Raw genomic sequence first — 12524 nt, forward strand, 5'->3', positions numbered from 1 at the left:
TGGGAACATTTCACACTGTTTTCTAATTCAAAACATGAAGAGAAATGTAGATAATGTTCAACTACTTTATGGAAAATAACAGAAAAATGAACATTGTTGTTCTAATAAACAGCAGTGTCTGCATTTGTCTTTACTATTCTTTATGAGGATTTCTCATTCCTGTGAATCACTGACCTAATATTTAGTCGCTACCTACAGTTTTTTACAACGGTTTCACAGCTATGTTGCATAGAGACAACCAACTGTCACCTGTTATTCCAGCCCAGGATGCTCGGACTACATCCCACAATGTTGACTGCTACGACCCATGATCGTTTGCTCCCGTTAAGTGAACACACCACAACTGTAATAAACTTTAAAACTTTTATTGGGAAATATAATCATATCATTTCCATCTTTTCCTTTGGGTAAATAATTTTTGGTCGCAGCTCAAAACAGGCACTGTATGCCAACCAATGGGTGTAGGGAGATAACTGCCAACCGGACTCCCGGGCAGGTAACTTCACCACCAATAAACTTCACCCTTCCGCAGCTGCAACTGAAAGCACATCTTAATAAACAGGGGAGGGAGGGCGGGAAACGGTCCGGGTCCAGGGACGGATGTGGCCGCAGTACTTCCCGGCGCCAAGAGCAGGGAATAAGCCACGCCCCCTGCTCGGGAAGTTAACCCCATATTCCTTTTGCCTTCACTTAAAGGGAGATCACCGTGTTCCAGAGTAAAGAGGGGGAGGCGCAGCAGTCAGGGGACAGCGGCATAAGCCGCAGTGTCCCTAAGACTGCTACGACCCATGATCGTTTGCTCCCGTTAAGTGAACACACCACAACTGTAATAAACTTTAAAACTTTTATTGGGAAATATAATCATATCATTTCCATCTTTTCCTTTGGGTAAATAATTTTTGGTCGCAGCTCAAAACAGGCACTGTATGCCAACCAATGGGTGTAGGGAGATAACTGCCAACCGGACTCCCGGGCAGGTAACTTCACCACCAATAAACTTCACCCTTCCGCCAAGGAGGAGCGAATAACAAGAGCTACGACCCCCCCAAGGAATGCATCGCCTGAACCACTCCTTCTCTAATGCCGTTGAGGAAAATATCTAAACCAGCCTCATTCAAATGGACTCCATCTGGAAGAAGAAAACCGGAGTTGTCCCCCTCCAGCCGATGGTGACGAACAACTACCCCGTTCTTGAATCTTACGAATCGTGATATCCTCTGATTAAGCGTACGTCTGGATCTCTCCATAGCATTCAATTCTCTGGCACCTCGCCAGACCAGCCTTGGGATTATTTCGGACCACACTAGACGCATTAACGGGAAGAACATCGGGAACTTGTCCATGTCCGATCTGATCAGTGTAAGTAGCTCAACCAACGAGAAAGAAGCCAGGTCATTTCCTCCGGCATGAATAAGCACGATGGTGGGGGATGAAGCCATCCGAGAAATGTGAACAATCTCCGGAAGGACTTGGGACCACATCATGCCTCTCAAACCACGCCATATCACGTCGACGTCGTGTAATCCCAGAGAACGCCCTCCTGGGCACGCCTCGGCACGTCGTGCAGCCCAGTAAATATATGAATGGCCCACTATCCAGACGCTCGGACGCCCACCATCTAGGAATAAAAAGCACAGTCAGCCAACAACCAATAACACAACAACCCAGGACGTTCCCCAATAAAGTATCAAACTGGATCCCGGATATGGTGCCGAAACCACCAGAGCTTTATAATACTAAATCAGGCCTGATGTATCTGGCAAAACAGCGGGATTTCCACCTGCCCACCCTTTGAATCTCTGATTCAAATAACCCCGCTCTAGATGCTTCTGTTGCTGCACCTATCCGGAATGAGTGAGTCCCAAATTCTGTCGCGGGCAAACCCAATAGTGATAACGTTCGTCTCATAACAGCTAAGAATTGACCCGACAATAGGGGGAGCCCATTCTCATGAACGAAAAAATTGGGAACCGTACTTCCTAAATTGCATATAATGCATATAATTGCATTAACGCCAATGGGCATAAGGCATTGTGAATGGCAAATATTGGGAACCAAGTACCCCTGCCGTCCTGATCAGTTTTGGATTTGCATATTCTAACCCTTAAACCATCATCGCAAATTAGTATATCCTCCCGCTTAAGGCCACCCGGTTTAGACAGAGCAGTAGGAACTATCTCACTAACCCGCATGGCCCCGAAGAATGCTAGGCCAAAAGCCGCCGCTATTAGAGCAGCCTCGTATTTAGAGTCGCAGACGGATCCTGAAGCTTTGACCATACTAACTAGCAATTCAAAGGATATTGGACGTCTGTTGTCGCCGTGTTTGTCCGTCCGTTGCCATCCTTTCAGTAGTTGACTGATTAGGAAGTGTTTCGTAGAATCCGGCCAACCCCGCAGCTTGAAATGAAATGCTAAAGCTGACACGTGGTTACGCGCTACTGAACCAGATACTCCCATGGCATGCATTTTTGACAAAAATGCCATTGTCACCTGCATTCGAGCATCCTCCGAAGACCCCACCGATTTGCCGTCTGCTAAAGAACACCACTCCTCCCACGCCTTACCATAGGCTTTCCAAGTCGATGGGGCTATCGATGACTGTATCAATGGCATCAGGTCCCCAGGACATCCCAGATCGAATGCGGGCAGTCTACCTCCTCCAAGGGTTCCTGAAGACGTCGGTCCCGTAAATCCTGCGAGTAAAACTCAGTTAATGAACCACAGACATTTTCATTGCTAACGGTTCGTACATCCGCTTTTAACCAAACATTAAACGTTAAGCATTTCAACACTATGAACCTAATCAGATCTAGAACCAACGATGAAGGAGATGCTAGATAATTGATGGCGTGAGCCCCGCTGATGGTTCCAAGTTGTAAGCGGATACGCTTGTTGGCCAATAGTGAACCCCAGACCTCCATGGCAGCCGCCACAGGGAGGAGGTCGATCAATGTTGGGTCCTCGTTCCACTTCCTGGAAATCCAGAAAGCAGGCCAATTGGCATTGCACAATTTGTCACCAAAGCGAATGCTGAAACCAGTGCGGCTAGACGATACAAACCACATATGCAAGTCCACGTTAGAGCATTCAATCTCCTGAAAGCAAGTCCTACCATTGTAACTGCTGAGGAACAGCTTCCATGTGTATAAATCAGAACGTAGCTGTGACGTAATCCTGATTCTATGATGTTTTTGACTCACCCCTCTCGTGGCTAACATCAGCCTGCGCGAGAAGATCCTGCCCGTTGGCATGACCCTACAGGCGAAATTTAAGGAGCCAAGCAGAAATTGCAATTGAGTTAATGTTACCTTACCAACTGATATACACCCTCTGATGAGATCCAACAGCTTGTCAATTTTCTCCTTTGGTAACCTAAACTCCATGGCGATCGAGTCAATTTCGATCCCAAGGAATGTAATCACTGACACCGGCCCTACCGTCTTCTCGGGGGAAAGTGGGACCCCAAAATGCGACATGATATCTTCGAATTGGGCCAGGGCTGTGGCACACACATCTGAACCCGCGGGACCGACTATCAAAAAATCATCAAGATAATGTGTGATGGCAGTTAACCGGGTAAATTTGCGGGCAACCCATTCTAAAAAAGTGCTAAATAACTCAAAATAAAAACAGGAAATTGAACACCCCATGGGAAGACATGTGTCGTAATAGTATAAGTCCTCAAATTTTGCCCCGAGTAAGTGGTGACAATCCGGGTGTACGGGAAGAAGGCGGAAAGCCGACTCTATGTCCGATTTGGCCATGAGGGCCCCCGGTCCAGCACTCCTAACGAGGTCAACCGCTTTGTCAAATGAAATACAAGTAACGGCAATTTCCTCGCTGGGTATACCATCGTTGACAGACCTCCCCTTGGGATATGAAAGATGATGAATTAATCGGTATTTACCTACTTCTTTTTGGGGGACTATACCCAGGGGCGAAACCCGTAAGTTAGGGAAAGGGGGGGAATTGAAAGGGCCGCGAAAACGACCTAAACTGATTTCCTTCCCCAGCTTCTCTGCTAGTACGTTGGGTAATTCCCTTGCTGATTGTAAGTTAGGGGATGATTGAGGTATTGGTGACCAATTAAAAGGAATGAAGAAACCAAAGGAGAAACCGACACGCAGCTGTGCCGCGGCCGACTCATTGGGGTATTTGTCCAGCCATGGCCCCATTCTTTTTACGCTCACCGGCGTCGTTAACCTCGCCTGTAGAGGGGTTTTTTCCGGAGGTGGCTTTCTGGGGCGGACGTGTGCATTTAGCCACTGAGTGGGGGCCTCCGCACAAGGAACACTCGTGTCTATATTTGCATAGCCCATAGAATTTACAGTGCCCCTCGTTGAATGACCAGCATGAACCTGGTCTGCGAGTGGCTGCTGCTGCCGCGTTGTTGTTAGACCCGGCAGCGGGCCCGTGAAAGGATTGGTTTGTTCTCTGAGCCATCATTAGGCGAAGCCATGAATCCGTGGCTTTCATACCCCAGCCCAATTGAGGATTGGCGGCCAATCGACGGCGGAAATCTTCATCATATTTCCACCAAGCCGATCCGCCGTGGGCTTTATAAGAATTATAAATGCTATCTAAGTATATAAATAGCTCGGAGCATCTTTCGGGATGTCTTTCCCCCATAACGCAGCCCATGACCGCAAAAGCTTGCAACCAGTTATTAATGTTTTTTGCAACTTTTGGCTTGCGTTCGTAAGTTTTATCACCCAACCGCCTCTCCCTGTCCACCGAGTGTTGATCCGTGGAAACCAGAGACCATATGTCAATGAAATCGTTGGACCAAATTTGTTCCTTAATGGCGCTATCCAAATGGGCCCCTAAAGGAGGAACTCCACAGAATAGGCCATCTTTATACACATCCGGGCGGGGGGGAGGAGGCTGCCTGGGCAATCCGGCTGGTTGCAGCAATTTTGGATTGACATAAATCCTGCTTCCTGCAATAGTATTGGCTACAGTATCTGAAGGGTTGGTGTTGGCTCTTTCCCCACCCCATGCCCCGATAAAGGGGTACTCACCAATAGGTGTAACGATATCCGAACCGCTTGTCTCCCGTGCCATGGGAATTACCGGATCTTGACGCTCCATATGATGTAAAGACCTGCGGCGAGAAGATTCCTGCCTGTGTGATCTGCCTGATGAACTACCGGATGAAGAAGGCGAGCGCCAGCGTGAGGCTCTAGATCGTCTACTATGCCGGCTGGATCTAGATCTATAAGAACGCCGCCTGCTAACGCGACGCTCCCGCTTCCTACGTCCACTTCTGCGATGTTCTCTGGGGAATGATGATGAAGAGGATGATGACCTGCGCGCGGAGCGGGTACCCGCACTCTGTCTATTATCCAGAGCCGGGGTGCCAGCACCCTGAATTGGGGCAGGAGCACCGGTTGCCCCCAGCGAATGCGAAGCTGAGGCGTCCTGGTGTTCACCTACAGACGCTTGTGTGGGATTAATTTGCCCGCCCGGTACTTGTGAACCCGGTGTACTGAATATGAGTGGGTAAGGTGGAAATTGTGATTCCCCCCCCAAACTAGCCTGGGAGTACGTACTATGCTGACCTTGTGCCAATATTATGTGATGTGTTCCCACGTGCTGCTGCGCTACAGCTGCCGTGTCCTTGCTCCTGTCCATATTAGTCATAGCTCCCCCTGTGCTCCTTGAAAAAGGAGGAATGCCCCCCTGCTGAGCCTCAGCCTCCCTCCCAGCTGCGCCTGAATCCTGAGATGAAGCAGATGTTCCCTGGACACCCCCCATGTCGTTTCTAAGTAACTGCTCAGTTCCGGATGACCTTGCTGGCGTTTGCAGGCTTAAACCCCCTCTCAGTGTCCCCAGGGCAGAAGGGGGTATAAAACTAATGTCGCTCCACGCCGTCCCCTGTGTCTCCCCCACCTGCTGTAAAGCACTTCCCCCAGACTTCCTGGCGCCCAGCGCAGAAGAGTCGCGCGCACGAGCGCTGCGCGCGCTCCTTTTTGAATTTACCGGCGGGCTCAGCCGTGCCGGAGGTCGGGTAGCTCTGCCAGAGCGCCGACCCTCCGGCGGCGCTGCCTGCACTGCGGCAGGGAAGGAGCTGCTCCCGGCCAGCAAAGCTGCTAACCAGGCACTGCCTTCCCTGCCGATCCTGTCCCTCACCGCACTCTCTAGCGGGTCCATAGTCCGGCAGCCCCAAACGGTCCGGGTCCAGGGACGGATGTGGCCACAGTACTTCCCGGCGCCAAGAGCAGGGAATAAGCCACGCCCCCTGCTCGGGAAGTTAACCCCATATTCCTTTTGCCTTCACTTAAAGGGAGATCACCGTGTTCCAGAGTAAAGAGGGGGAGGCGCAGCAGTCAGGGGACAGCGGCATAAGCCGCAGTGTCCCTAATTGTCATTTGTTTGCTTTGCCTCGGAAACGGCATTTTTGATGTCACCCCACAAATGTCCTATTGGACAAAGGTACGGGGATTGGGGCGGCCGCTCCATAGACCTCAATTTTGTTGGACTGGAATCAAGATCTTGCTAATTTTTCTGTTGTGTTTAGGGTCGTTCTCCTGGTGAAACACCCATGTCAAGGGCATATCCTCTTCAGTGTAAGGGAACATGACCTCTTCAGGTGTTATAATATCTGCAGACTAGGGTTGAGCGACTTTCATTTTTTTAAGATCGAGTAGGGTTTTGGGAAACCCGATTTTGTCCAGAGTCGAGTCGAGTGCAGTCGGCCGATTATCGCTAAAAGTCGGGGATCGACCGAAACACGAAACCCAATGCAAGTCAATGGGGAAGCATAGTCGGCAGTGAGTGGAGGCCAGGAAAACACCTACAGTGCCCATTTTAATGCCAAAAACATCCATTCTTGTTTCTGAAGCTTGCCAATCTTAATTAACTGTATAATAATAGTTGGGCATAGGGAATTGGGGGAAAGTTGTGGGGGGAGTAGGGCTGGCTCAAGTTTTTCGTGGGCCCAGGAAATGCGGACTACGTCACGGCGGTGTTGCAGGGAAAGGTAAGTATTTAAACGTTGCAAGTGCTGTGATCCTGAGCAAGCAGGGGGGGGCCCACTCGTTCGCATTGGCACTGGCACAGGGCCCCTCAAAGTACGGCGGTGTGTTTGCATGGCGGGGGCGCCTCCCACCAGCAGCGACACTTTTGCGTACTCTGAGGGGCCCTGTGCCAGTGACGTCGCCAACGAGTATGCCCCCCCACCTGATGAAGGAACCTGCACTTTCATCTGCACCTTCCTCTTTGTCCCTGTGTAAGGTGGTATAACATGCGGGAAGGGGAACCTTACTTTCAGCAGGGTCAGATTCTGGCTGTGTAGAGTACAAGGGGAATGTAGTGGTCTAGGTCAATGTACCAGCAGACTCATTTAGCAGTGGCTGGGCAATGGGCAGGATGAGGAGGAAACAGATATAGGGCCAAAGAATAAAGTAGGCTAAATGCAGTTCAAAATTGGTAACAGGACTAAACAGGCGGCATTGCTTTGTTCAGTGGAGTAGCAAACCCAAGAGCAGCAGATACTGTTTCAAGGGCCTAACCACACTAGTAGGCCAAATGCAGTTTAATATCTGATAGTATAGGGCGAAAGCCAGAATGTGGAAGCTCAGCTTTGTTCAGTTGAGGACAACACCAGGGAGGGGCAGAAACCTTTAGTAGGCCGGAAAAGCCTATTGCATTTTTTAAAATGGTAATTTGGAGCAGAAGGTTGAAGCTCAGCTTTATTTAGTTGAGGACAACACCAGGCAGGGGCACACAGACAGACACCTTTAGTAGGCCGGAAAAGCCTATTGCATTTTTTAAAATGGTAATTTGGAGCAGAAGGTTGAAGCTCAGCTTTATTTAGTTGAGGACAACACCAGGCAGGGGCACACAGACAGACACCTTTAGTAGGCCGGAAAAGCCTATTGCATTTTTTAAAATGGTAATTTGGAGCAGAAGGTTGAAGCTCAGCTTTATTCAGTTGAGGACAACACCAGGCAGGGGCACACAGACAGACACCTTTAGTAGGCCGGAAAAGCCTATTGCATTTTTTAAAATGGTAATTTGGAGCAGAAGGTTGAAGCTCAGCTTTATTTAGTTGAGGGCAACACCAGGGAGGGGCAGAAGCCGTTAGTAGGCCCTAACCACCATTTTGTTTTTTAAAAACCACTTAATGAGAGCCGGAAGGTTGAAGCTCAGCTTTATTCAGTTGAGGACAACACCAGGCAGGGGCACACAGACAGACACCTTTAGTAGGCCGGAAAAGCCTATTGCATTTTTTAAAATGGTAATTTGGAGCAGAAGGTTGAAGCTCAGCTTTATTTAGTTGAGGACAACACCAGGCAGGGGCACACAGACAGACACCTTTAGTAGGCCGGAAAAGCCTATTGCATTTTTTAAAATGGTAATTTGGAGCAGAAGGTTGAAGCTCAGCTTTATTTAGTTGAGGACAACACCAGGCAGGGGCACACAGACAGACACCTTTAGTAGGCCGGAAAAGCCTATTGCATTTTTTAAAATGGTAATTTGGAGCAGAAGGTTGAAGCTCAGCTTTATTTAGTTGAGGGCAACACCAGGGAGGGGCAGAAGCCGTTAGTAGGCCCTAACCACCATTTTGTTTTTTAAAAACCACTTAATGAGAGCCGGAAGGTTGAAGCTCAGCTTTATTCAGTTGAGGACAACACCAGGCAGGGGCACACAGACAGACACCTTTAGTAGGCCGGAAAAGCCTATTGCATTTTTTAAAATGGTAATTTGGAGCAGAAGGTTGAAGCTCAGCTTTATTCAGTTGAGGACAACACCAGGCAGGGGCACACAGACAGACACCTTTAGTAGGCCGGAAAAGCCTATTGCATTTTTTAAAATGGTAATTTGGAGCAGAAGGTTGAAGCTCAGCTTTATTTAGTTGAGGGCAACACCAGGGAGGGGCAGAAGCCGTTAGTAGGCCCTAACCACCATTTTGTTTTTTAAAAACCACTTAATGAGAGCCGGAAGGTTGAAGCTCAGCTTTATTCAGTTGAGGACAACACCAGGCAGGGGCACACAGACAGACACCTTTAGTAGGCCGGAAAAGCCTATTGCATTTTTTAAAATGGTAATTTGGAGCAGAAGGTTGAAGCTCAGCTTTATTCAGTTGAGGACAACACCAGGCAGGGGCACACAGACAGACACCTTTAGTAGGCCGGAAAAGCCTATTGCATTTTTTAAAATGGTAATTTGGAGCAGAAGGTTGAAGCTCAGCTTTATTTAGTTGAGGACAACACCAGGCAGGGGCACACAGACAGACACCTTTAGTAGGCCGGAAAAGCCTATTGCATTTTTTAAAATGGTAATTTGGAGCAGAAGGTTGAAGCTCAGCTTTATTTAGTTGAGGGCAACACCAGGGAGGGGCAGAAGCCGTTAGTAGGCCCTAACCACCATTTTGTTTTTTAAAAACCACTTAATGAGAGCCGGAAGGTTGAAGCTCAGTTTTATTCAGTTGAGGACAACACCAGGCAGGGGCACACAGACAGACACCTTTAGTAGGCCGGAAAAGCCTATTGCATTTTTTAAAATGGTAATTTGGAGCAGAAGGTTGAAGCTCAGCTTTATTCAGTTGAGGACAACACCAGGCAGGGGCACACAGACAGACACCTTTAGTAGGCCGGAAAAGCCTATTGCATTTTTTAAAATGGTAATTTGGAGCAGAAGGTTGAAGCTCAGCTTTATTTAGTTGAGGGCAACACCAGGGAGGGGCAGAAGCCGTTAGTAGGCCCTAACCACCATTTTGTTTTTTAAAAACCACTTAATGAGAGCCGGAAGGTTGAAGCTCAGCTTTATTCAGTTGAGGACAACACCAGGCAGGGGCACACAGACAGACACCTTTAGTAGGCCGGAAAAGCCTATTGCATTTTTTAAAATGGTAATTTGGAGCAGAAGGTTGAAGCTCAGCTTTATTCAGTTGAGGACAACACCAGGCAGGGGCACACAGACAGACACCTTTAGTAGGCCGGAAAAGCCTATTGCATTTTTTAAAATGGTAATTTGGAGCAGAAGGTTGAAGCTCAGCTTTATTTAGTTGAGGGCAACACCAGGGAGGGGCAGAAGCCGTTAGTAGGCCCTAACCACCATTTTGTTTTTTAAAAACCACTTAATGAGAGCCGGAAGGTTGAAGCTCAGCTTTATTCAGTTGAGGACAACACCAGGCAGGGGCACACAGACAGACACCTTTAGTAGGCCGGAAAAGCCTATTGCATTTTTTAAAATGGTAATTTGGAGCAGAAGGTTGAAGCTCAGCTTTATTCAGTTGAGGACAACACCAGGCAGGGGCACACAGACAGACACCTTTAGTAGGCCGGAAAAGCCTATTGCATTTTTTAAAATGGTAATTTGGAGCAGAAGGTTGAAGCTCAGCTTTATTTAGTTGAGGACAACACCAGGCAGGGGCACACAGACAGACACCTTTAGTAGGCCGGAAAAGCCTATTGCATTTTTTAAAATGGTAATTTGGAGCAGAAGGTTGAAGCTCAGCTTTATTTAGTTGAGGGCAACACCAGGGAGGGGCAGAAGCCGTTAGTAGGCCCTAACCACCATTTTGTTTTTTAAAAACCACTTAATGAGAGCCGGAAGGTTGAAGCTCAGCTTTATTCAGTTGAGGACAACACCAGGCAGGGGCACACAGACAGACACCTTTAGTAGGCCGGAAAAGCCTATTGCATTTTTTAAAATGGTAATTTGGAGCAGAAGGTTGAAGCTCAGCTTTATTCAGTTGAGGACAACACCAGGCAGGGGCACACAGACAGACACCTTTAGTAGGCCGGAAAAGCCTATTGCATTTTTTAAAATGGTAATTTGGAGCAGAAGGTTGAAGCTCAGCTTTATTTAGTTGAGGGCAACACCAGGGAGGGGCAGAAGCCGTTAGTAGGCCCTAACCACCATTTTGTTTTTTAAAAACCACTTAATGAGAGCCGGAAGGTTGAAGCTCAGCTTTATTCAGTTGAGGACAACACCAGGCAGGGGCACACAGACAGACACCTTTAGTAGGCCGGAAAAGCCTATTGCATTTTTTAAAATGGTAATTTGGAGCAGAAGGTTGAAGCTCAGCTTTATTCAGTTGAGGACAACACCAGGCAGGGGCACACAGACAGACACCTTTAGTAGGCCGGAAAAGCCTATTGCATTTTTTAAAATGGTAATTTGGAGCAGAAGGTTGAAGCTCAGCTTTATTTAGTTGAGGACAACACCAGGCAGGGGCACACAGACAGACACCTTTAGTAGGCCGGAAAAGCCTATTGCATTTTTTAAAATGGTAATTTGGAGCAGAAGGTTGAAGCTCAGCTTTATTTAGTTGAGGGCAACACCAGGGAGGGGCAGAAGCCGTTAGTAGGCCCTAACCACCATTTTGTTTTTTAAAAACCACTTAATGAGAGCCGGAAGGTTGAAGCTCAGCTTTATTCAGTTGAGGACAACACCAGGCAGGGGCACACAGACAGACACCTTTAGTAGGCCGGAAAAGCCTATTGCATTTTTTAAAATGGTAATTTGGAGCAGAAGGTTGAAGCTCAGCTTTATTCAGTTGAGGACAACACCAGGCAGGGGCACACAGACAGACACCTTTAGTAGGCCGGAAAAGCCTATTGCATTTTTTAAAATGGTAATTTGGAGCAGAAGGTTGAAGCTCAGCTTTATTTAGTTGAGGGCAACACCAGGGAGGGGCAGAAGCCGTTAGTAGGCCCTAACCACCATTTTGTTTTTTAAAAACCACTTAATGAGAGCCGGAAGGTTGAAGCTCAGCTTTATTCAGTTGAGGACAACACCAGGCAGGGGCACACAGACAGACACCTTTAGTAGGCCGGAAAAGCCTATTGCATTTTTTAAAATGGTAATTTGGAGCAGAAGGTTGAAGCTCAGCTTTATTTAGTTGAGGACAACACCAGGCAGGGGCACACAGACAGACACCTTTAGTAGGCCGGAAAAGCCTATTGCATTTTTTAAAATGGTAATTTGGAGCAGAAGGTTGAAGCTCAGCTTTATTTAGTTGAGGACAACACCAGGCAGGGGCACACAGACAGACACCTTTAGTAGGCCGGAAAAGCCTATTGCATTTTTTAAAATGGTAATTTGGAGCAGAAGGTTGAAGCTCAGCTTTATTTAGTTGAGGACAACACCAGGCAGGGGCACACAGACAGACACCTTTAGTAGGCCGGAAAAGCCTATTGCATTTTTTAAAATGGTAATTTGGAGCAGAAGGTTGAAGCTCAGCTTTATTTAGTTGAGGACAACACCAGGCAGGGGCACACAGACAGACACCTTTAGTAGGCCGGAAAAGCCTATTGCATTTTTTAAAATGGTAATTTGGAGCAGAAGGTTGAAGCTCAGCTTTATTCAGTTGAGGACAACACCAGGCAGGGGCACACAGACAGACACCTTTAGTAGGCCGGAAAAGCCTATTGCATTTTTTAAAATGGTAATTTGGAGCAGAAGGTTGAAGCTCAGCTTTATTTAGTTGAGGGCAACACCAGGGAGGGGCAGAAGCCGTTAGTAGGCCCTAACCACCATTTTGTTTTTTAAAAACCACTTAATGAGAGC

At 47.8% G+C, this 12524-nt stretch overlaps 1 protein-coding gene across 1 annotated transcript in view; it reads right to left on the reverse strand.

Annotated features, from left to right (window-relative positions):
- Positions 1 to 304: 304 nt before the first annotated feature.
- Positions 305 to 12524, reverse strand: part of LOC143809219 (uncharacterized) — a 66548-nt gene continuing 54328 nt past the window's right edge. Inside the window, exons 2-3 of the mRNA XM_077292340.1 lie at positions 2567 to 2695; positions 305 to 1618 (exon numbers count right to left, since the gene is read on the reverse strand). Coding sequence (XP_077148455.1) covers positions 1035 to 1618; positions 2567 to 2695 — 713 coding nt within the window. The 3' untranslated portion in view covers positions 305 to 1034. The remainder of the gene's footprint in view (positions 1619 to 2566; positions 2696 to 12524) is intronic.

Source organism: Ranitomeya variabilis, chromosome 2 (genome assembly GCF_051348905.1).
Source record: "Ranitomeya variabilis isolate aRanVar5 chromosome 2, aRanVar5.hap1, whole genome shotgun sequence".
NCBI classification, from domain to species: domain Eukaryota; kingdom Metazoa; phylum Chordata; class Amphibia; order Anura; family Dendrobatidae; genus Ranitomeya; species Ranitomeya variabilis.